The sequence below is a fragment of the Pristis pectinata genome, chromosome 1 (genome assembly GCF_009764475.1).
Source record: "Pristis pectinata isolate sPriPec2 chromosome 1, sPriPec2.1.pri, whole genome shotgun sequence".
Lineage (NCBI taxonomy): Eukaryota > Metazoa > Chordata > Chondrichthyes > Rhinopristiformes > Pristidae > Pristis > Pristis pectinata.
The window spans coordinates 144203272-144229037 of record NC_067405.1 but is presented as its reverse complement, the minus strand read 5'-3'; the positions used below and the strand labels follow the sequence as shown (position 1 = coordinate 144229037).

General features: G+C 41.0%; 1 protein-coding gene across 4 annotated transcripts in view; it reads left to right on the top strand.

The window, feature by feature from the left end:
• The window catches only part of rps6ka5 (ribosomal protein S6 kinase, polypeptide 5), a 212242-nt gene that overhangs the window by 60053 nt on the left and 126423 nt on the right, over positions 1-25766 (top strand). The window contains exons 1-4 of one of the 4 annotated variants that reach the window (XM_052017944.1): positions 1436-1569; positions 2137-2299; positions 14181-14252; positions 25527-25745. In XM_052017944.1, coding sequence (XP_051873904.1) covers positions 2239-2299; positions 14181-14252; positions 25527-25745 — 352 coding nt within the window. In that variant the 5' untranslated portion in view covers positions 1436-1569; positions 2137-2238. The other 3 variants (XM_052017963.1, XM_052017973.1, XM_052017953.1) reach the window with 3 other exon arrangements.

The window sequence follows — 25766 nt, the reverse complement described above, 5'->3', positions numbered from 1 at the left end:
AGTCAGAAACTGCCGTCAGAAGGCCTCCAACTCTACTGTTAATTTTTAGAGATTTTTATCTTGCATAGTATAATCTATCACAGTATGGACAGAGACCATTTCAGCTCATCATACTTGTGCTAACTCTTGGGAAGAGCTATCCAATTGGTTCAGTTCCCCTACTCTGTATATCTGCTCTCCATCTCCTTTGGCAGTCCTTGTTTTGTGGGCTCTGAGGTAGCTAGTGAGGCCATTGTGGAAACTGTAGTCTCTTCCACAGATAGAGAAGAACTCCATGCAGACAGCACCGGAGATCAGGATTTCTGTACTTCTGATGCATGGACTCTGTTCTCAATAGCCTCTGAGCGTTCCTTCTCCAGTTTGAGTTGTCGTGGGCCAGGGGTCAGTGCGGACATTGCATTTCTTTAAGGAAGTTTTGAGCACATTTTGGATCTTTTCCTGTCTGCCTAGTAACTACATCCTTTGACAGAGCTTGGGGTAGATTGTGTCTGTTTCTGGTGTCGGGCATACGAACAACATGGCCTACCCAACAGATCTGACTGAGTTCAACCAGAGCCTCAGTCCTGGGGATGTTGGCCTGAGAGGGGCCCCACTGACATTGGTTTGCTTATCTTTCCAATGAACTTGTAGGATGTTGCAGAGATGGGAGTTGATGGTATCTTTGTAGTGCCTTAAGGTTCCTGTTGTAACGACTGCTACTCGTATGACAGGACTATACCATAAAAGTTCTAAGGATCCATGGAGAAGAAATGTATCCTAGTGATGATTTTAAGTATTTCTTAGGAATTTTTATTCCAAATAATGTTGAAGCAGTAATTATACATAGTGAGTAATTTGTACTGTAGTTCGGTAAAATGTCAGGTCTTCTATAGAGCTAAGTGCAACATTTCTATGTTCTGAAGTGATGAGTCGATATAGAAGCTTGTTCACAGGTGCCCAGATACTTTGATCTGAAATGTTATTTCTGTTTCTCTTCCTGCTTTTGTGACCTGACCTGAGTATTTCCAGTATTTTCTGTTTTTATTTCAGATTTCCAGCAATTTTTTTTCTTGCACCAGTTTGCTTAGAGTTGTGATTGTTGATTGTCAACCTGAATAATATTTTGTTCTGTTTCAGAATAATACTTAATGACATTTGCTTGAAAATAGCAGGGAGGTATATGTAGAATGGTATGAAGTGATATATTTTGAGAGGAAAAATGAAAGACAATACAAGCAATTTTATAGTGGATGCATGAGGAGGAGGTTGCATGCATGAATCTTTAAATGTAGCCAGACAGGTTAACTAAATGATTAACTCGCCTATGCTTTTGTAAACAGATGTGAAGTAAAGCAGGATGTTAAACAAAATCTATGTAAAACATTGAAGAGACGAGACTGACAGATGCTGGAACCTGGAGCAAAAACAAATGGCTGGAAGAACTCGGTGGGTCTGGCAGAATCTGTGGAACAGTCAACATTTCAGAGAAAGGGTCTCGACTCAAAGTCAACTGTATATTTCCCTCCACAGAGTAAAGAAATACTGTTCCACCTGGTTGAAGGGTTGGTAACTGGAGGACACAAATTTAAGGTGAATGGCAAAAAAGTTAAAGGTGACATGAAGATTTAATTTTAATGTAGCTGTTGTTATCTGAAATGCATTGCCTAAAAGTATGATGGAAATGCTTTGATTAGTCACATTCAAAAGAGAACTGGGTGAGTACTTGGAGAGAGAGAAAATTTATAAGCTAACCTTGACCAACAGCAAAGTGGATGTCACCTCCAGAATCCTGATGAAATTGGCAAAAGATGTTAACCCTACATATGGAGCACTGCAGCACCATACATGGTCAAGGCCATATGGCTCAGTATGGTCCCATAGAGACTTCCTCTGTTTCTGACTACTGCCTCTTGGTGGGTTATTACCTACAGAAAAATCAGAAGGGTAGCATGAATGTCAAACTGCTGACCTAGAAGATGTTAAGGAACTTAAAAGGGATTGCACACAGGTTGGAGAATTGTAAAACCCTTCTGACTCCCTGCACTGGTAGGAAACAAAGGTGAATGTCGAGAGGTTCTTCCTGAAGGGTGCTCAGAAAATGAAAGAGAGTCGGAGAAAATTGCATTAACTCCAGAAAACTCTATGCTCCTCTTGCAGATGGTGGGAGTGAATGTGGAGAAGGAACTGGCAAAGAGCTAGCAAGCCTCCCTCTTTGATCTGGATTCCTCCAAGATTATTGTCCAATCCAGAGTCCACTCTATGCAGAAGGATGAGATGTACTCTTGCTTCTTCCAAAAAAAGGAAGAAAGAGGACTGCTCGGTACGTCTTTGCAGCTGGGCACATTAAGGACCTGCAAATTCTTCTCTGCCCGCCTTTAAATTGGAAGGCCACAGTCAGCACAGCTTCCCAGAATTTGTCTGGTCATCTTGAACCAGGAGAAGGTCTTTAATAGAAGATATTGTACATGATGGATGGGCTTTGGGGAGAGATTCCATAATTGGATACAGCTGCTCCACATAAGCATTAGTGGTGCAGTCCTTGTTAATGGGTGGGGAGAAAGAACTTACTGAGCCGTTCTGGAGTCAAGAAAGGTCTCCCTTTCTCCTCTGTCTTTGTTTGTTGTATTGAGCCTTTTTCTAAATCTATCAAAGTAGACAAAGGCATAGGAGTGGTGATCATCCCAGGCAGTGGGGCCACAAGTCAAAGCCTCCAGTTGGATTTGTTGGTCAGAGTTATTTGTAGTAAAAGCAAGGCCATGTTCTTTGGTACTTGTTCTGACTGATTCTTTGTTCCCTTCACTGTCAGGTCTGATCACCTGAATGTGCTGGGAAGTATTGGTTGGAGTAAGTAACCAAGATGAAACAGAAGTTGGGAATGTGAGAGCTCAGCTTGCTCTCCGTGGAAAAGGAACCTGGTCATGGAGAGACAAGACTGCAGGTGCTCTTAATCTGGAGCAACAAACAATCTGCTGGAGGAACTCGGAGGGTGGAATTGACTACATTTTGGGTCACAAACCTGCTCAAGGATAATCACTTGAGGTGTTCTTGGTGTTGCTATATGTGACTTCAGTGTACTCCATGCCCCATCCTGCATGGCATCAATCAGCTGACAACTTCCATTTCATCTAGAGATCAAAAATGGATCTTGTCCATAGGGGAGTGATGTACAGGTCTTGGGGAAATGGGGGTAGAAACATGCCCTACATAGCCCCCAGCCTGATGGTCACCTTTGTATGTAGCTACATCAAGGTGTGCATGGGGCTTGGTTATGCAAACATCAAATGTCAGTATGTGCAATAGAAAAGATTCTACAGAAAATTACCTTTTTAGACCACAAGTCAGTCAAGCAGTGGTCAGCATGGAAAGTCATGGAGGCACTACATGAGGAGGAGACAGTGGATCTTATTGGATAATTTCCTGAGCAGATTGTCGAAGTCATTTGGCAGAATATGTCATCACCACAACTTTCAAACAAGTGCCAAGACCTTGCTTGACTGGTGTTGAAAAGGATTCTTGCCATCAGGCCGTCCTCGCAGAGCCACTGTGCGCTGTGCTCAGGGTGGCTGTGGTTTGGATGAGACGATCATCCACTTCCTTGTGGACTGTGTGTTTGCCAAAAAGGCCTGTTAGAAGATGCAGAGGTGTTTTTGTCAGCGTTCATCTGAGCAGCTGTGACTTTGTACTCTACATGTTCCCAGGGGCACATCCTGGGACAAACATTGGACTGCTGCTGGAAGATAGCTTGGTGAAAGATGCACCATGGTCTGCCGGAAACCTATTGGTCTTTTAGTACAAGGATATATCCGCAAATGAATGCTACAACTGACATGTTCCAAGGTGCAGGATTATGTGCTGAGGGTCAGACTGAAACTTAGTGTAGCCATTGCAAAAGCTCAATGCGAAAGATGAGGGTCCTGTTGCCACTGAATACTGGAGCTGAACCCTGTGTAACAGCCTCTCAAACATTTCACTGTAATATTTGGGAATGAAATGTCAGTGACATTAGCACATTGTAAGTGAATGTGTTGAATAACTTCATTCACAATATTAAGCTAATGATCTGTCTTGATGGAGTTACTGTATATTTTCAAAGTATTTCTGGAAAGAAATTATTACAAGATTACCTTTCAGACATTCAACTGGTAGATTGTTTGGTGAGGAACCAATGTCGTGTTGACGTATTGTAAATATTGCCAGTGAATGTAAGGATGTCCTTGGTATTTTGAATGAAGATCATGCTAATTTCTGAGCACAACTATATTTTTACTAATAAACTGTTTCATGGAAAAGTTATAGGGCTAAGGGGGGAGAGAGCATAGGAACAGAATTAATTGGCTATCTCTCAGTATGAGGGCTGAATAGTCCCCATACATGCTGTCTCATTCAATAATTGTGTGACTATATTAATTTCAGTGCAGTAATACAATTATAAAACTGTGGAAGCTGGATTAACATCAGTGATATGATGTTGGGTGACAAAGCTCCCTTTCTCTCTCGTTCTTGCAGTTGTGCTTATGAAATTAGGTAGTTAATATTTACCTGCTTCAGTTTTTTTTTATATACGCAAAGAACCTACCATCTATGCTAAGCGGCCCTTTCAACTAATTTTATACAACTTTCTGGCATTGATTGTGATTGACCGTGCCAAACTAGTTTTATCTGTTCAATTCACCATTAACTTCAGATATTGATTAGTATTTGTGATGATGATGAGAACCAGATTATTGAATAAACTTCCTTTTGGAAAAGGCATTAACTCTATCTAGGATAGGAGCCCTGGCAGTTTATCCACCTTGCCCCAAATCATCCTTATTTTACCTGTGCTAAGCAGAAACTCTTTTCACAACACAGGGAGACCAGAATCTATATTTCATAAGTGATGATGGAAAAGATGTTTTTGTATTTCTGTACATGTGTGTGCTTATCATGCTGAACATTGTGTTAAACATCTCCCACACAGATTAACAGCAAAGCAAATGGTTCCTAAATGCACGAGTGCAGTTTTTGATTTTATCTTTGAACTTGTTAATAAAAGGTGGATATGAAGTATTTGAAGAGCAGGACTATTGGTTCTCATTATGTCCTTGTGACAACTCATTCTTAAAAGGAATGTGGTCTTAAAACTAGAAAGGGCTGGAAATGTTCAACAGAGCAGGCAGCATCCATAGAGAGAGTTCACATTTCAGGTAGGTGACCTTTCATCAGAACTGAAGGTTTAGAGCACATACTGTTCTATCCTGCTGTTATCAGACTCTTAAATGGACCTCTCGTACACTAACAGATGAACTCTTGATCTCCCAAGTCATATTTCTTGCACTTTATTTGCCTACCTGCAGTGCACTCTCTCTGTAACTGCAACACTATACCCTGCGTTTTGTTTTTCTTCTTACTACCTCAGTATACTTGTGTGACATGATCTGTCTGGATGGCATTGCAAATAAAAGCTTTTTGCTGTATCTTCGTACATGTGACAATAATAAATCAAGAACAATATCAGAGAAAAGGGAGATGGAAATCAGGAAGGGGCAGATAGAATAATAGAGAAGAAAGTTAGTCTCCCAAGTCAGACAGTTGGTATTGAAAAGTGAGTTTCTGGGGTCACTTGAAAGAAATTAATATCTAGTGACAAAATTAAATTTTCATGAATTATGTTTCTGCATATCAATCCCTTTTTGTGTTATCTGTTGCTTCCTCCTTTCTCTGCAACTTAACTTTCCTTATCTGAACTTTATATTAGAATTAAGAATACATTGTCACAGATAAAAGGTTAGTGCACTGAAACACCACCTCTGTTTCTCTACAGATGCTGACTGATTTTACTGAAGATTTGCAGCATTCTCTTTCTATTCCAGATTTTGGGTGACAGCTGAAGTGTGTGGCCGTGATCGTATAGTGGTTAGTCCTCTGCGTTGTGGCCGCAGCAACCTTAGTTCGAATCCGAGTCACGGCAGGCTGCAGTTTACACATTTGACTCTCAGCAGCTCCTGCGGATACAATGCTCTCATTAGGGCAGGCATGGTAGTGTAGTGGTTAACGTAACACTATTACAGGGTTAAATTCTAGCCGCTGTCTGTAAGGAGTTTGTACATTTTCCCCGTGACTGCGTGGGTTTCCTCCAGGTGCTCCGGTTTCCTCCCACGTTCCAAAGACGTACGGGTTAGGAAGTTGTGGGCATGCTATGTTGGCACTGGAAGAGTGGTGACACTTGCAGGCTGACCACAGCACATTCTATGCGAAAGATCCATTTCACTGTGTGTTTCGAAGTACGTGTGACTAATAAAGAAATCTCATCTTGTGTCGTAGTTTGCTTGTGGACTTGATGGGGTTGGTTGTTTTGTTTATGTTTGTGAGATCTTTTGTATATAAATTGGCTGCTGCATTTCCAATAGTACAATGATGACTACACTTTAAGTGTACCAAATTAGCTGGAAAATTTATTGGGACATGCACCAGTTTTAAAATCCAGCATGTAAATACAAGCCTTTGTTTTTCTGTAGAACCAGCTCCATTTCTGATTTACCATGATCGATGAATTTGCAATATTTTTATAGATTGAAAATTGAGGGTCTTAAAACAGCATTTCTGAATTCTAAATCAAATAATTGAGTACTGAAGTATTCAAAGTGCAGAATTTAACATTTTAAAGAAACCATTGTGAGACCAGCATTAAAATCTATAATGACAGTAATTCACAACTTCACCATTTCAATTTCAAAAAAGGTTTAGTAAAAGGTTCTGGGCAGTTTTTATCCATACCTATTTTTGAGCTTGGCAACAGAAATCAACTCTATTTTTGGAGGTTGAGAAAGTCCATCTCCAAGTATTCATTAATCATTGCATCTAAAGAAAACATAATATTTCTTTTCCTTCAAATTTAACAAGCATACTTGTAAAACCAAAAAATAGACAGTCATAGCACACACGTGAACTTTAGCCCAACTCGTCTATGCCGACCAAGATGCCCATCTAAGCTAGTCCCACTTGTCTGCATTTGGATCACATCCCTCTTAAACCTTCAGAATCTGGTTTATTATCACTTATTATGCATCTTGAAGTCTCTTTTGTGGCAGCAGTACAGTGCAAGACAAAGACAAAAAATCACAATAAGTTACAAAAATAGTGTAAATATCTTTTAAATGTTATTGTACTTGCTAGTGCATGTGAAGGTGCATCTCAATGTTAGATTTCCATAAGTATTAAATATTTCAATTTTTTTTATTGAAATTAGTAGTCAGACATCAGATCATTGCTAAAGTGTTTGCATTCCTGCTGCAATCGAGTTTGCTTGTTAATAAATCAATAACTGGAAGTTATTGTATAGACATTGGTGAGACCACACTTGGTGTATTGTGTGCAGTTTTGGTCGCCCTGTTATAGGAAAGATATCATTAAACTGGAAAGGGTGCATAGAAGATTTACAAGGATTCTGCCAGGACTTGAGGGCCTGAGTTATAGGGAGAGGTTGGGCAGGCCAGGATTTTATTCCTCGGAATGTAGGAGATTGAGGGGTGACCTTCTAGAGGTGTATAAAGTCATGAAGGATATAGATGAGGTGAATGCATAGTCTTTTTCTGAGGGAATAGGAGCTAATATCTAGAGGGCATAGGTTTAAGGTGAGAGGTTTAAAACGGAGCTGAGGGGCAGCTGCTTCATGCAAAGGGTGGTGTGTACATGGAATGAGCTACCAGTGGAAGTGGATGAGGCAGGTACAATAACATTTAAAAGGCCTTTGGATTAGTACATTAGTTAGGGATTTAGAGGGATATGGGCCAAACACAGGCAAATGGGACTAACTTGGTGGGCACCATAGGTGATGTAGACGAGTTGGGCCGAAGGGCCTGTTTCCCTGCTGTATTACTCTTGACTTGAAGTGAGATCTGAATTGAAACTTCTGCCTAGGTAATTTCTATGCTCAACTTCCTTCTCTTCCTAAGTGGCAAACATACCATCTTTTGTGTTCTTCTACTGTCTACAACTTCAGAGTTAAAATTCATTGCTGTGTGCCCCCTGAAAAATTCCTCTAAAGTCATGGAAATGCTTATCTTTTGAAAAGAAGTCTTTCAGTCTTGAGACTTTTAAAGCTTGAGTTGGGGGTTATCTGTTATTTATTATGTTTTTTTTCCTCCTGATCTTCCTGGACCTGGTGGTTTGCTAATGTACCAATCTTCCTACTATCAAAAGAATAGCAAACAGCTTGGATCTATTGGTATGTTCAAATGTAAACCATACAGATTTACAATTTGCATCTCGAAACATTAAACTAACTTCGGCAGTTTGCATGTTCCTTTGCCATCTGTCTGGAAGACTAGATCTCCAAATACACAATGAGAGAACCAGAATCTCAAGGTTCAGTCAAAGTGCTACCCTGATTATCGGTCTGTTCCACAGCTGAGTATTCTGGTCATTGTTATGTTTGTGCTGCAGTGGGAAATCATAAATCTATGGATCTGAAACAAAATATTTGCATTCTGCACAGCATATCTATCAGCAAATGAATAGTTGGTATGTAAAGACCAATTATGTTTTGAGTTTAAAAAAAATTGCCTTGAAGCAAAAGGAGGGATTGAAGTAATATACTTTGATCACATAAGTAGTTGCAGTACTAAGACAATTGAATGTCTGAGTGCAATACAGGTGGAAATTCTGAAGTCAACATGTTGTCAGAGTAAGTAATTAAATATACTGCAGCTGTGGTATTAAAAGTGCCTCTTTCTGTTCTTTTAAAAGATAAGGGACTAAATCTTAGTAAAGTAATGGCCATGTTAACATCATTAAGGTACTAATTGGCCAGTAAATTCAGGAAATGTAGAGATTGAGATGCATCTTCAGAATTTGCTTGTTGATTTATTTCGCTCTGCTTTTAGTCTTGTCCAAACTGTCCCTTGCCCTTAAGAGATTGCTGCATTCGTACACTATTTAAACTCATTGGTGAAACATGAGGTGCATGATTAACATAATTATTGCAATACCAATCGATCTCTCTGGCCTGGATGGGGAATAATTTAAATTGTTGGGTCTTATTTCCAAATGCAGTAAAACAGTGGGAGAAATTTTAAACTATACAATTTTTTTCTTGTTTTTATCTTCTCTCCACATCTAGTTTGTTCTCTTGTTCCTCATTTCATTGTATTTCATCCTACTTTTATTCATTTGCAAGATGTGGATATTTCTGGAAAGGTCATCTTGTAGTGCCTTCCTCTACTTGATCTTAAGGTGTTGGTGTGCTGCTGACCAGCTGTATTCTGCCAGATGAAGGTACTCCTATGGTGATAGGGTAAGGAGTCCCAGGATTATGGTGATATATTTCCAAGTCTTGATAATTAGAATTATACAGCAGGGAAACAGGCCTTTCAGCCCACTGCATCGGTGTTAACCATCAAGTAATTATTTATACTTATCCCATTTTATTTTTCCCCCGTTCCCATCTCTCTCCCAGATTCTAACCCCATCTACACACTAAGGGCAATTTACAGCAGAAAATTAACCTATCAACCCACACATTTTTTTTTTGAGATGTCAGATGAAACCACAGCATCTGCACAATCACAGGGATCAAGCAAACTCCACACTGGCAGCCAGAAATGAACCAGGTTTCCAGAAATGTGAAGCCATGGCTTTACTAACTGCACTACTGCAACTTAAAGGGTACTTGCAGGTGAGAATGCCCCTATAGACCTTTTAGTCCTCTGTGTTCTCAGTGTAGAGCACACAGATTTGGGAAGAGCTCTTGAAGAATCCTTGGCGAGTCTCTGCAATGCATTTTGTAGATGGCACACACTATAGCCATGGTATGCTAGTGGTAGAGGAAGTGAATGTTTGGGGTAGTGGATGGAGTGCCATTCAAGTGGTCTGCTTTTTCCTAGATGCTATTGGAACTGCTCTCATTCAGGCAGGTAGGGAGATGAGTCATGCCACAGGATAGCCAACGTCTGACCTGTCTTGTGGCATTCTATGTGGTTATTTCATTTAGGTTTCTGGTCATTGATGACTAGCATGTTCACAAGATCACAAGACAAAGGAGCAGAAGTAGGCCATTTGGCTCATCGAGTCTGCTCCATGAGCTAAACTAAAACTATTCCTATCTAGCCCCAATTTCTGGCCTTATCCCCATATCCCTTGATACCTTGACTAATTAGATACCTATCAATCTCCTCCTTAAACGTCCCCAATGATCAAGCCTCCACAGCTGTATGTGGCAAAGAATTCCATAAATTCACTACCCTCTGGCTAAAGAAACTTCTCATTTCTGTTTTAAATGGGTACCCTCTAATTCTAAGACTATGCCCTCTAGTCCTGGACTCACCCACCAAGGGAAACAGCTTAACCACATCTACTCTGTCCAGTCCTTTCAACATTAGAAATGTTTCTATGAGGTCCCCTCTCATTCTTCTGTACTCCAGTGAGTACATTCCAAGAGCTGACAAACGCTCATCATATGTAAGCCCTTTCATTCCGGGAATCATCCTCGTAAATCTCTTCTGAACCCAAGATAAGGGGCTCAAAACTGCACACAGTATTCCAAATGAGGCCTCACCAGTGCCCCATAGAGCTTCATCAACACTTCCTTACTTTTATACATTATACCTCTCCAATGAATGCCATCATAGCATTCGCTTTCTTTACCACCGATCCGACCTGGTGGTTAACCTTTAGGGTATCCTGCACGAGGACCCCCAAGTCCCTTTCCACTTCTGTACTTTGAATTTTCTCCCCATCTAGATAATAATCTGCCCATTTATTTCTTCTACCAAAGTGTACAACCGCACATTTCTCAACATTGAATCTCATCTGCCATTTCTTTGCCCATACTCCTAAACTATGTCTCTCTGCAACCTTCCTGTTTCTTCAATACTCCCTACTCCTCCACCTATCTTGGTGTCGTCTGCAAACTTAGCTACAAAACCATTTACTCCATAATCCAAATCATTGATGTACAATGTAAAAAGAAGTGGCCCCAACACCGACCCCTGCGGAACACCACTGGTAACCGGCAGCCAACCAGAACAGGATCCCTTTATTCCCACCCTTTGCTTTCTGCCTACCAGCCAATGCTCCACCCATTCTAATATCCTACCTGTAATTCCATGAGCTCTCATCTTATTAATCAGCCTCTTGTGCGGCACCTTGTCGAAGGCCTTTTGAAAGTCTAAATACACAACATCCACAGCCTCTCCCTTATCCACTCTACCTGAGATTTCCTCTAAAAATTGGGTTGGTTGGTCAGGCAGGATCTTCCCTTCATGAAACCATGCTGGCTTGGACCTATCTTGCCTTGCACCTCTAGGACTTCCATAACCTCATCCTTGAGGATCGATTCCAACAACTTTCCAACCACCGACGTCAGACTAATAGGTCTGTAAATTTCCCTTATGCTGCCTCCCACCTTTCTTATACAGTGGAACTACATTTGCTACCCTCCAGTCCTCCGGAATCATGCCAAAGTCGATTGATACCTGGAAAATTATCACCAATGCCTCCACAATCTCTAAAGCCACCTCCTTCAGAACCTGAGGGTGCACTTCATCCGGTCCGGGAGATTTATCTGTCTTTGGTCCATTTAGCTTCCCGAGCACCTTCTCTCTAGTAATCTTGACTGAACTCAGTTCTATCCCCTGAGACACTGACTATTAGGTATATTGCTGATGTCCTCCACAGTGAAGACCGATGCAAAATACTCATTTAGTTCCTCTGCCATCTCTTTGTTATCCATTATAATCTCTCCGGCACTGTTTTCAATTGGTCCTATATCAACCCGTGTCTCTCTTTTACTCTTCATATATTTTTAAAAAATGTTGATATTCCTCTTCTATCTTTTGTTCTTTTTATGCAGTTAAGAGAATACACTGTACTTTCTATTCACCGAGGTTTAAGATCTTGTGAATCAGAATCGAGTTTATTATCACTGACACATATTGTGAAATTTGTTGTTTTGCAGTAGCAGTACAGTGCAAGACAGACAGAAATTACTATAAGTTACAAAAAAAATAAATAGTGCAAAAGAGGGATAATGAGGTAGTGCTCATAGACCAGTCAGAAATCCGATGGCAGAGGGGAAGAAGCTGTTCCTGAAACATTGAGTGTGGGTCTTCAGGCTTCTGTACCTCCTCCCCAATGATAGTAATGTGAAGAGGGCACGACCCGGGTGGTGAGGGTCCTTTGTGATGGATGCTGCCGTCTTGAGGCACCGCCTCTTGAAGATGTTTTCGATGGTGGGGAGGGTTGTGCCCGTGATGGAGTTGTGATCAGCTTGGACTTCTAGTAAGCCACCATATCAGTATCAGAACCTCCACTCCAACAAAATCTTGCCCCAAATTTTGATGGAATCATTGAAAATGTATTTTTTCTTAAGCTATTTGTTGGAAAATGGAAAATAAAAAATAGTTCAGCTGCCTATAAGGAAATCTACAATTCATTAATGTTTTTGCACATTTTTTCTTGTTTTTAAGATCTTCCTCCTCCCATTTTTAATATGAAGCAGTTGGTCAGATTAATGTCTCCCTCAATTAGCTATTTTGTATATAAGCCTTTAAAAGTGAGTGCTATGAAGCTTTTTACCCAGAAGGGTTATTACTGGCAAATCTGTCATGTTCTTATCTGACATCAACAGTCACATTTGCATAGTGATCAGGAATAGGAAGTTTTACTGTCTTGATTTTATTTTTATTTGTATTTATCTTTTCCTAATTTAATTTTTTGTGTACAGAAGATCACTATAGTGTGCTGAAGTGACTGAGATCAATCAACTAAACATGCTAAGAGTTCAAATTTAAACAATTTCTGCTCAGCTAGCCATTGGATCCTCCCAGTGACTACCCACTTCAGTTGAGGCCAGACGCAGGTTGGAGGAACAACCCCTCATTTTCCGCCTTGGGAGTTTCCAACCTGATTTGCTTCAACACTGATTTCTTTAACTTCTGGTAACCCTACCCATTCTCCCCCCCCCCCCCCCCCCCACTCTTTTGTCTTCCTTATTCCTGTTGTTCCCTTCTCCCACCTTGATGACCTGCCCGTCTCCTCTCTTCCCCTCCTCCATCCTTTATTCCATGGTCCACTGTCCTCTCGTACTAGACTCTTCCTCCTTCAGCCCTTTGCCTCTTCAACCTATCACCTCTCAGCTCATTACATCTTCTTCCCCTCCCCCACCTACCTTCCTTAGCCTTCTCATCTGGACTCGCCTATCACCTGAACTCACCTGTCCCCTGCCTGTGTGTGCTTCTCCTCCTCCCCCCCCCCCCCCCCCACCCCCCAAACTTCTTATTCTGGCTTCTGCCCTCTTCCTTTCCAGTCCTGATGAAGGGTCTCAGCCCAAATCATCGACTATTTATTTCCCTCTATGGATGCAGCCTGACCTGCTGAGTTCCTCCAGCACTTTGTGTATTGCTCCAAATTCCAGCATCTGCAGAATTTCTTGTCTCTGATTGGATTAACACTTTACTTATTTCTGAGAACCATCCAAAGTAATTTATGAATCCATTTTGCTTTGTGAATAAGTGTTAAGTTTTCTCTTCAGGTTACAGATTTCAAATAGTGTTCTTCCACTGGCACATTATTAGTGTTGTTAAAATTGAAAACTGTATCTTTTGGACTTTGCAAATGTTTTTCCTCTGCCCAACTAATTCAACTATAGGCTTGACTTGATATTGATTTTAAAAAAAAATCTTGGAAACTAATACGAAGCTTGGAGTTCAAAGGACGCAGGCCAAAGATTTGGTTTATAGATGATACCAACTTTGACCTATGAGAGAAGCAGTTGAATATTTTCCAGTGGTTATGTAAGTGAAGAGTACAGTGATAATTCGGAGCAATTGATGTGTTATAAATCAGCCTGTGCTTCTGAATCTTGCCACATTATATTTATAATGTGAGCTGGATTATTTATGGGGTAAAATCCAGCAGGATTTTCTCCTTGCTACAATGAAAAATTAAATTTTATATGGTGTGGATTTCTAAATGTTGTATAACTGATCTGCCAGCTTGTGAATTTTAATCGTACCATTTGGGCATAAGTGTCCTGTTTGTAACAAGTGGTACTGCACTCCTTTAAAAAGTGTATTGCTGAAGGCTATAATTATGGAAGTTGCGTGCTTAGTCCAGATGAGCTAGCTTGTGGGGTGTTGGTGGTTCTGTTATTTTGAGGTGATAGCATGAGAGTCCATTTTCACATATTGATTTGTAGCTAATGCTATTGTATTATTTTACAGCTAATTTAACAGGACATGCAGAAAAAGTTGGGATTGAAAACTTTGAACTATTAAAGGTCCTTGGAACTGGGGGTAAGTGAAAAATGTTAGTTTCATCAATTTTGTACAGCACTGATGTGGATTTCAATAGCAGCGACTAACTTTATTGCAGAAGGATCTGAAATATTTTGTTTGGATTTATTCAAACAATAGTAGGAGTATGAGGAGAAAATGGGACATACAAGAAATTTACAATATACTGATTAGTGCTTTTAAGGAAAGATGCTAAATAAAAAATGACTGGACTTCAAAAATTAGTTATTTGTAAACTACGAAGGGATGTCCTGAGGTTTGATAGTGTTCTATGCTAGTACTAGTTCTTCCACTTTGTTTTAAGCATTATCCTTTATTGAAAAGAAAGAAATTCACACCAAGCATTGGCCACCAAATTTACAATGTGCTTACAACTCATGCCTTTACTTTGGGGCATTGTGGTTTTTAAAAGAAAATCTTCTCTTACCATTTGATAAGTTTAAATGTGCTGGTTCAGCATTAACCCTTTGAATGATACTGTAGCTTGCTGCTAGAGGCTGAATAATTTGGGGCAAAGACGGGAATAAGGAGCCACCTTATTCCCCAGAGGTGGAATATGCAGTACTGAAGCCATTAATATACACTGCACATGTGGAGACACTAGATTGTTTGTTGCTCCTCATTCCAGCATCAGCAATCTGATGGAGGAACTCTGTCCTGATGCAGGATTTCGACCCAAAACATCGGCAAATCCTTTCCTTCCACAGATGCTGCTCGACCTGCTGAGTTCCTCCAGCAGATTTTTTTAATGTCACTACAACATGTGGAATTTTAACTGGCAAAATTAAACACACACATCGTGTTTGAGTGCAGAGTTAATTCTCACTTCAGTCAACCTGTCCAGAGGCAGTGCTAAAATATGGATGTTGAAGTTGTTGTAACAGTGTACTGCACTGGATGTGTTTTGAGTGTGGATTTGGTATGAAGTAGGCCAGGGACAGGAGTTGATCAGTTTGGAAATGTGTGGTAAAAGACAAACAAAATTTCAGGTACTTGCATGTTTTGGCTATTCATAGGATTGTGACTGTCTCAACAGTTTCATGGAAGATGGGTCTTCATTTGCCAGGTGTGAGCTACTAAATGCAACAAATTATGGCAACTCTTAAATGTTGACAGCAAAATGCTAAGGCTTTTGAAGCACAGGGGAAGTGGATTCTTCATTTCAGACAAGATGTTAGCTGCTGGAGTAAAAATGCAGAAATCCAAAGTGGAAAAACTGCAGATGCTGCAAATCTGAATTCCCCTGGCACTTGCCTTTCATCACAACAGCCTTCGTATTCAATGTTTTGTACTCTACAATTTTTGTCAGCTTCAACATGATCCTACCACCAGCCACATCTTCCCCTCTCCTCCACTTCCTGCATTTCGCAGGGACCACTGGCTTTGTGGCTCCCTGATCCACTCTCCGTCCCCACCCCATGGCACTTTCCCATGTAACCAGAGGAGATGCAACACTTGTCCATTCACCTCTTCCCTACCCACTATCCAGGGACCCAAACAGTCATTCCAGGTGAAGCAATGATTCACCTACACTTCTAGCATACTGCTTTCTCTGTTCATAATGTGGCTGCTTCTACAACGGAGAAACCAAGTGCTGATTGGACGATCATTCTGAGGACCACCTGCATTCAATCTGCAGGGGTGATTCTGAGCTTCCTGTTGCATGCTATTTAATTGTCAATCCAACCTATCTGACTGTGGCTTCTATACCCAACGTAAACTAGAAGAACAGCATCTTGTCAAGGCATTTTGCAACCTTCTGGAATGAATAATGAATTTTCCAGCTTCTGGTAAACTGCACTCTCATAGTTTTCTGTATATCATGCTTATGTCCACTTCTCACCATGTTTCTTTAAAATGCCTTGCATCCAAGAGTGCTCCTTGTCACTTAATCTGCCTCAGCCTATCATTCTTTTGTCTTACACTTCGCTCCTCCTGCAAACTCTGCTTTGAAAACTTTAAACCCTCCACTCTTCCCCAGTTCTGAGGAAGGATCCTTGGCCCAAAACAGTTTCTCTTCCCATAGATGCTGTTTGATTGGCTGGGTTCTTCCAGCATTTCTGTTTCTGGTTGCGGCAGTTTTATTTGTTCGGCAGCAACAGGCATTGGATGAATGACTTTTAAGCTTCAGTTTGTGTTTCAACTTGTCAAAACATGCGTGGTTTGCTTTTGATTTATTGAATCCTTATGGGAGGAGATTGACTAGTTTCTGACTTCTAAATATTCATGGCAACAGGAATTCCCTGTGAAAGTTATTAGCTTACTGTAGTAATATAAATTTTCACATAAAGGATTCTAAGAATTTAACCTCTTTGTAAACAAGACCTGCAGTGAATAACATAGTCAGTCTGGAGGATGCAAAGAAAGAATAATTATCTGAAATTATAGGAGGTAAATAGACTGAATGTTGGCATTACACACAAGATGCTGGAGGAACCCTGCAGGTCAGGCAGCAACTATGGATGGAAATGGACAGTTGACGTCTCAGATTGAGAATCTTCATCTGGACTAAAAAAAAACAATATAAAAGCTGGAGGGAAGGGATGGAGCAAGAGTTGGCAGGTGATAGGTGGATCCAGATGAGGAGGGGTGATGGGCAGATGGGGACGGGAGAGGAAATAGCGCTAGAAGCTGGGAGGAGATGGCTGAAGATAAAGGAATTGAGCCCTTTATTACTCCCACCTATCACCTCCCAGCCTTTTGGCACTATTCCCACTCTCCCTCACCCCCAAATTGCCTATCCCTCCTCACCTGGATTCACCTATCACCTGCTAGTTCTTGCTCCATCGCTTCCCTCCACCTTTTTATACTGGCTACCTCCCCTCAGCCTTAACCTGAAAGGGCCACTGTCCATTTCCCTCCATAGATGCTTCCTGACCCGTTGAATTCCTCCAGCATGTGTTATTCCAGATACTAGCATCTGCAGTCTCTTGTGTCTCTGAATATTGGCATTGCTTACTATCTGGAAGGCACTTGCATGCCCAGTTGGTAAATAAGTTGCTATTCCTCAACGTTAAATTTTGTTGGAACAGTGTAGGAGACTGAAGGCAGAGTGACTTGTTTATGGGACACCTCCATTCTGTCTGCTATCATGGTCCTGTGCTTCTAGTTGCCTGTATGTTGATTCTCCACCCCACTCGTACTCTGTTTTGTTGGGTCTTCCAGACTTGATACTGAGTTCAGTATTTTCAGATAACCACCTTTCAAAAAATAAATTCCTTTCTGGTATTGAGTTGTTGCCGCTAAATAACACGTACTCTTAGTACTTGACACGGTCCTTCACACTACAAAAAAAAAAGCTGGCCTTAATGTTGTGTGGCACCACCATTGTGCCAATTGGGATAGATTTAGAACTGATTTGGCAGCTTGAAACTAGGCATCTGCAAGGCCCTGCAGACCATCAGCCACACTTTGGTTTTCTGCATCAGTCTATAACCTTGCATCACTCTGACATTGTACCAGGGTTAATTCACTAGACTTGATGGCAATCAGTATAGGAAAAACATGTCAGAAGCAGCACCAGGTGCACTTTCTAAAAAAAAAATCTAACAAGATCTGGCATCATTTGGGCTTGGGTTAATTTTGGGTGTTTGTGGCTTTGCTTGTAGTTACCATTTGGTCTTTTGAGGTTGCCTTCTTGATTTTAGGTAGGGCTATATCTGGGTATCCTGAATTGTTCTTGGTTGGTTTGCTCTGCTGATTATATTGCCTAATTAGGATGATGGTTTCTTTGGGGTTTGGTTAGGTGGGGTGTGGGGAATGCCATTGTCTGTTCTGAAATAGTAATGGTGAGCTGCTGGACCCGACTTTAGTTTCCTTCAGAAAGTGACATTTTTCCCCATTGTCCTTTTGGCTCTGTTTTCATTACAGGGTGGACTATGAGGTTAATATTCAGGATTTCCTTTTGTTCTTTGCTTGTGTATAATATTTAACATGGGTACAATGACATAGTGACTAAGTGACTAAATTACTAAACAAGTGTTCAAAGGCCTGCACCTTTTGATGTAGAAAAATCACAGCTGTTGGGGAAATTAAATATAAATAACTAACTCTGAAATTTAAAAAAAAAGGCTAATATCAGTAATGGTAACTATAAAACTCACCTGGTTTGCTAATATCCTGTAGTCTGGCCTATATTTGACTGGGACCACCAATGTGGTTGACTTTTAACTGCTTCATCAAAGGCATTTAGGGATAGATGATAAATGCCAACTTAACAAGAAATGTCCACATCCTATAAAGAAGTGTATATAAAATCTTTGGTGCCATACCAGGAGCTTTTCTTGGGTTGTACACTTGCAGCATTGCTGTCATACTTGTGATTACAGAAAAAATAATATGGGCTATTTTTTTATTTTGAAAAGCTGATTGGGTAGTCCTTCCACAGTTGCTTTCATCCTTTATTTGTGTGCGGCACTATGCACCTGAATTACAATTTTACAGGTTCCTGCCGCACTTGTGTGGGAATAACTAGGAACTGCTTTGCAAATGGTCTCAAATTACTAAAACAAGGTTTGTAAAATACTCCTCGAAGAAAGTAGCTGAAAGCTAAAGTTGTCAAGCCACTTGCCTATGCAAAAAAAAACATTGATTGTTACTTGGAGCTCCATGACTGTTGACAGCTTAAATTGGTTTTATGTCCCAACAAGAATTAAACACATGCTGGAGTCATTTCAATGTAGAAGCCTAGGTGATGCATCTGCAAAAATGCCTTGATGTTTTGCTGTGTTGAAGTTGCTATGTAAATGCAAGTTATTCTCACTGCTTCAGAATTGGGCTCTATTCGTGGCATGATATTTAACCCATTATCCTTTTTTTTAAAAAAAAGACGGCTCAGCATGAAGCTTTTAAAAAGTCAACATTCCTATAACCTTGTTGCTTCCTCATCCACAGCTGTTGTTTATCCTGCTCAGCAAAATACTTTCACAGCAGAAATATAAATCCCTTTTTTTAGTACCTCCTCAAACTGTTCTCTCTTTGTATTCTCAATCTGTTCAAACGTAGAGCAAACAAAATTCCTGCTTTCTTCACTAATTAGCAGTTGTATATAGAATTTTTTTTCTTGTTTTTTTCACAAACCCAAGTCTCAAGTGAGGCTGAATTCACCCACAGCTCTACATTTATAAATGTATCTATTATTAATATACCAGTTCACTCTGTATTCTTTGTGCAACTTAGAGCTGACAGTTCTTGGTGAACAAGTTTGACCCTTCCTGCCTTAATGGGATTGGAGTTCTCTGGTGGGCTAATTTGCTTTACCAATTCTTCTACTTCAGTCCTGCTGACTTAACTGAAAATACAGAATTGAAAAAGAAATAAAAACAGTAAAACAGTGAGAGGTACAGTGGTTTAGCAGCTAGTGCTACTGCCTCTCAGCTCCAGATACCCAGGTTCAGTGCTAACCTTGAGTGCTATCTCTGTGGAGTTTGTATGTTCTCCCTGTGACCATGTGGGTTTCCCTCAAGCATTGTTGTTTAAGAATCCGGTTTATTATTACTGACCTATGTCATGAAATTTGTTGTTTTCCGGCAGCAAATCAGTGCAAAGACCTAAAAAAAATTACTACAAATTACAGAAATAAATAGTGCAAAAGGGGAATAACAAGGTAGTGTTCATGGACCATTCAGAAATCTGATGGCAGAGGGGAAGAAGCTGTTCCTAAAATGTTGACTGTGGGTTTTCAGACTCTTGTACTACCTCCCTGATGGTAGTAATGTGAAGAACGCGTATCCTGGATGGTGAGGGTCCTTAATGATGGATGCTGCCGCCTTGAGGCACTGTCTCTTAAAGATGTTTTTTGTCCAGATGCCAAAGTCATGCTGGTTGGTAATCTGTTACACTGTTACCTCTTGTGTAGGTGGGGGTCTGGAAATGTGGTGGGGTGTAGAGCAGACGAGGATGCGAGAGGGAAAATGGGATTAGTTTAGATGGATGCACGATGCAAGTAGGGATGTAGGGGGCTGAAGCACCTGTTGCTGTGCTCTGTAACTCGACTCTAAAGGTGAAGTTGAATAGTAGGAGGAATATGTGGAGATTAAGATGTTTGAAGAATGTCTTTTTAAACAAAAGCCAAATGTTGGGAAATCTGAAAATAAGGTTTTAAAGATTCCAATAATGCAGTGCATGCTAAAATATTTTAAGCTGTTTTTAAACAGATTAATTTGTTATTCTTCCTGATTTCTCTCTCTCTCGCTGCTGCTCTTCCCCCGCTCCCCCCCCACCCTCCTTGTCACTTTTCGCCCCACACAAATTCGAGACATGGCTACAAGCAGAATGTGGAAACAAGTGGGATAAGAACCTTAACGTTGAGAATTATAAAATATATTCTTGGCCAAAAGAATGTTCAGAAACCTTACAAGGTAAATGGCAGTTCTGAAGGATGTTTAGGATCAGAGAATCAAAGATTAGTGCAAATTTTTACCCTGGAATGTGTCAGGACATGTTAAGATAGCATTTAGTAATAAGTTTGGTATCCTGGGATTCATACATAGCATAAGCATAAACAAGCAAGTAGATTAAGTTTAATTTTAATAAAATACTGGTTAAGGCATAACTGGTCCAATTTTTGTCGTCACACTTTGGAAGGATGTGAAGATCCAAGCGAGGGTGAAGAAAAGATTTGTTAGAATGGTTCCCGGGATGAGGGAACTTCAGCTCTAAGGTTGGGGTGGGGAAGAAGCTGCATTTGTTTTCCATAGAACAATACAGGCCCTTCGGCCCACCATGTTGTGCTGCCCTTCAAACCACATCTAAGACTATCTAACCCCTTCCTCCCACATATCCCTCTATCTTATGTCACGAACCACCAACAAAAGAAACACACTGAGCATGATTCAGTGTTAAAAACTATTTTATTAATCACTACTTATGATAATACGTAAAATAAAAGTAAAAATGTTAGTATGTTAGAATTCAAAAATGTTAAACCTCGAACGTTAACCCCAAAACTAAACTCGTCGTGTGTGTGTGTAACAAAGTCCCAAACTCCAAGTTCCGGAATGGTTCTTAAAGTTCAGTTCCGCAAGTCATAAGGTGAAACATGAGCAAGGGCTTCTTCAACAACCACCGTCGTCTGAAGGTAAGACGTAGATGTAGAAAAACAGAGAGAGAGTACATACGAAATCCAAATGTTCCACGATGGAACCCAAGCGACACTTCAGTGTTTACTCGGTAGTGACTTCCTCACCCCGAAAAGCATCTGAATCGTGGTCGTCCACACAAATACCTGTTTCCTTCTACAGGTCAGCAACAAAGTGAACTCCACCGGTTTACTTCCAACTTCCATACATGGATTTCAGTGGCAGACACAGTTATTGTTTCTCATCCATCGATAGAGAAAACTAGCAGGCTGGTGTCTCTCTCTCGCGCTCTCCTCCTCCTTCTAACTTCTTCCACAACGTCATTACATCCTTTATCTTCTATTGACGTAACCACGCCCCACACACACATACACACACACTCTCTATCTTAAAGGGACTTTCACTGAGTCCATAACACTTAAATTCCTCCATATGCTTATCTAACAATCTCTTGAACTTGCCCAACATATCAGCTTCTACCACCACCCCCAGCAGTGCATTCCATGCACCGACCACTCTCTGGGTGAAAAACCTCCCTCTGACGTCTCCCTTGAACTTCCCACCCATTACCTTAAAGCCATGCCCTCTTGTTTTGAGCATTGGTGCCCTGGGAAAGAGGTGCTGGCTGTCCACTCTATCTATTCCTCTCAATATCTTGTATACCTCTATCATGTCTCCCCTCATCGTCCTCCTCTCCAATGAGTAAAGCCCTAGTTCCTTTAGTCTCTCCTCATAGTTCATACTCTTTAATCCAGGCAGCATCCTGGTAAATCTCCTCTGCACCCTCTCCAACGCCTCCACATCCTTCCTATAATGAGGCAACCAGAACTGGACACAGTACTCCAAGTGTGGCCTAACCAGAGTTTTGTAAAGCTGCATCATTACTTCGCGGCTCTTAAACTCGATCCCACAACTTATGAAAGCTAACATTCCATAAACTTTCTTAACTACCCTATCTACCTGGTGAGGCAACTTTCAGTGATCTGTGGATATGAACCCCCAGATCCCTCTGCTCCTCCACACTACCCAGAATCTTGCCATTTACCTTGTACTCCGCCTTAGAGTTTGTCCTTCCAAAGTGTACGACCTCACACTTCTCTGGATTGAACTCCATCTGCCACTTGTCAGCCCGGCTCTGCATCCTATCAATATCCCTCTGTAAGCTTCGACAGCCCTCCACACTATCTACAACACCACCAACCTTTGTGTCGTCTGCAAACTTGCTAACCCACCCTTCCACACCCTCATCTAAGTCATCTATAAATATCACAAAAAGTAGAGGTCCCCGAACCGATCCCTGTGGGACACCACTAGTCACAGCCCTCCAATCCGAATGCACTCCGTCCACCACAACCCTCTGCTTTCTACAGGCAAGCCAATTCTGAATCCACACTGCCAAGCCTCCCTGGATCCCTTGGCCTTCGACCTTCTGAAGAAGCCTACCATGTGGAACCTTATTCAAATGCCTTACTAAAATCCATGTAGACCACATCCACTGCACTACCCTCATCAATCTTCCTGATAACCACCTCAAAGAAGCCTATCAGGCTAGTGAGGCAAGACCTTCCCTTCACAAAGCCATGCTGGCTGTCGCTAATCAGTCCATGATTCTCTAAATGCTCATAGATCCTATCTCTTAGAATCCTTTCTAACAGCTTACCCACCACAGACGTAAGGCTCATTGGTCTGTAATTCCCTGGACTATCCCTACTACCTTTTTTGAACAAGGGAACAACATTTGCCACCCTCCAATCCTCCGGTGCCATCCCCGTGGACAACGAGGACTCAAAGATCCAAACCAATGGTTCAGCAATCTCCTCCCTTGCCTCACGGAGCAGCCTGGGGAATATTCCGTCAGGCCCCGGGGACTTATCTGTCCTAATATTTTCTAACAGCTCCAACACATCCTCTCTCTTGATATCTGCAGACTCTAGACCATTACCCTTACCAACACTGTCCTCAGCGTCATCAAGATGCCTCTCCTTGGTGAATACTGAAGAGTATTCATTGAGAACCTCACCCACTTCCACAGCTTCCAGGTACATCTTCCCACCTTTGTCTTTAATCGGACCTACCTTTACTCTAGCCATCCTTCTGCTCTTCATGTATGAGAAAAAAGCCTTGGGATTCTCCTTAACCCTACTCACCAAAGCCTTTTCATGTCCCCTTCTCAATCTCCTCAGCCCTTTCTTAAGTTCCTTCCTTGCTACTCTGTATTCCTCACGAGCCCTGTCTGATCCTTGTGTTACGGACTCAGTGAATGTCCCTGTAAGATAGAGAGTTTGTGTGTGTGGCGTGCTTACGTCAATAGAAGATAAAGGACATAATGACGTTGTTGAAGAAGTCAGGAGAAGAAGGAGAGAGAGAAGGGAGAGAGACACCAGCCTGCTAGTTTTATCTATCGATGGATGAGAAACTATAACTGTGTTTGCCACTGAAATCCATGTATGGAAGTTGGAAGTAATCTGGTGGAGTTCACTTTGTTGCTGACCTGTAGAAGGAAACAGGTATTTGTGTGTGGACGACCATGATTTGGATGCTTTTCGGGGTGAGGAAGTCACTACTGAGTAAACACTGGAGTGTCGTTTGGGTTCCATCGTGGAACATCTGGATTTCATATTTACTCTCTCTGTTTTTCTACGTCTACGTCTTATCTTCTGACAACGGTGGTTGTTGAAGAAGCCCTTACTCATGTTTCACCTTATGGCTTGTGGAACTGAACTTAAAGAACCATTCCTGAACGTGGAGTTTGGGACTTTGTCACACACACACGAAGAGTTTAGTTTTGGGGTTAACGTTCAAGGTTTAACATTTTTGAATTCTAACATACTAACATTTTTACTTTTATTTTACGTATTGTCATAAGTAGTGATTAATAAAATAGTTTTTAACACTGAATCATGCTCAGTGTGTTTCTTTTGTTGCTGGTTCATGACACTTGCTGCTTACACCTTATGTATGCTGCCTTCTTGTTCCACCTCTCTCGTCACCCACGGTTCCATCACCCTGCTATTCCTTCTTTGCCTCACCGGGACAAATTTATCCCTTGGGGACAAATTCCTTGGAGCAAAAAAGGTTAGAACGATTTGATTTGGGTGCACAGGATCATGACAAGTGTAGGTAATTGAATAGAGGGCTTTAAAAAGGGGATCAGAAAGGCACAAGATAATTTACAGGGCTAAGGGTGCAAGGCATGGGAATTTGATTGACTTGGCCTGCCTTGTGCAGGAGTGAGTGGATGGACTGAATGCTCTCCTGTGTGGTATGATTTTAGGCTTTCTTGTCCTGGTTGGTTAATGATGTAATTCATCACTGTAGATTTCATAGTGTTTGGTTGCTTTTGTATTTCTCCTTTGTCTCAGGTTATGCATCAAAACTGGCAACAACTTCAAAGTAGAACTTTTAGTGTCTCGTGGTACTCTGCAGAGAAGCAATCAAGCAAGTGAATTGATCCAAAGGATGAGTTATTAGGAGAAATGACCAAATGCTCGGTCAAAGAATTGGATTTTAAGGGAAGAGATGGACAGCAAGAGAAAGGGAGAGTAGCTTAGGTTGGAAGTTTCCATACAATAGAGCTTAGATATTTGGAGTGATGGGATGAAAACATTTTGAGAACATCCTGATATCTTGCTCATTTTTAAGGCTTTTCTGATTTTGTGGAGCATTGAATTCCCATTTACTGTCTGACTTTAAATCCAATTGAGATTCCATCAATTTGTGCCAAATTAGTTACATCACTTAGTATGGATGTAGTATATATTTTGTCAGAAAAATTTAATGGTCAGCACATCTTTTGTTTCAGTTAAGACATTGTGTGGAGTGGAATGGAATGAGGATGAGGAATAAAAATTACTTTCTCAAAAGAAACATTGGTTAAAGAACTCTAGGAACACACAGTAACCCAAGGAAGAAGCTTAGCTGTGGAAACCTTTTGGAGATGATCCTTCCATTGATGTGGAAGTACTTCTGATGAAAAGTAGTTGAAACGTGTTGCAGCATTTTCTTCCAGCAATAGTTAGAAAGTGTTTAAAATTTCTAATGTTTTGGTGTAAGGGGCTGCTTTAACTGGGAGAATTATTGTCAATTGGTTCATTAGGTGGTGTCATTTGTGTTGCTTTTCTATCAGATAGTATTTTAACTGAAGTGTTAATTGATTATATGTCCTTAACCTTGATGCCTTTTATTCTGTTTCCAGCTTATGGAAAAGTGTTTCTTGTGAGAAAAATCAGCGGCCATGACACCGGAAAACTTTTTGCCATGAAGGTTCTGAAAAAGGCAACAATAGTTCAAAAAGCAAAGACTGCAGAACACACCAGGACAGAGCGTCAAGTGTTGGAACATATTCGACAGTCACCTTTCCTTGTCACATTACATTATGCTTTCCAGACAGATACAAAACTCCATCTTATTTTAGGTAACATCACGAATAGCTTTC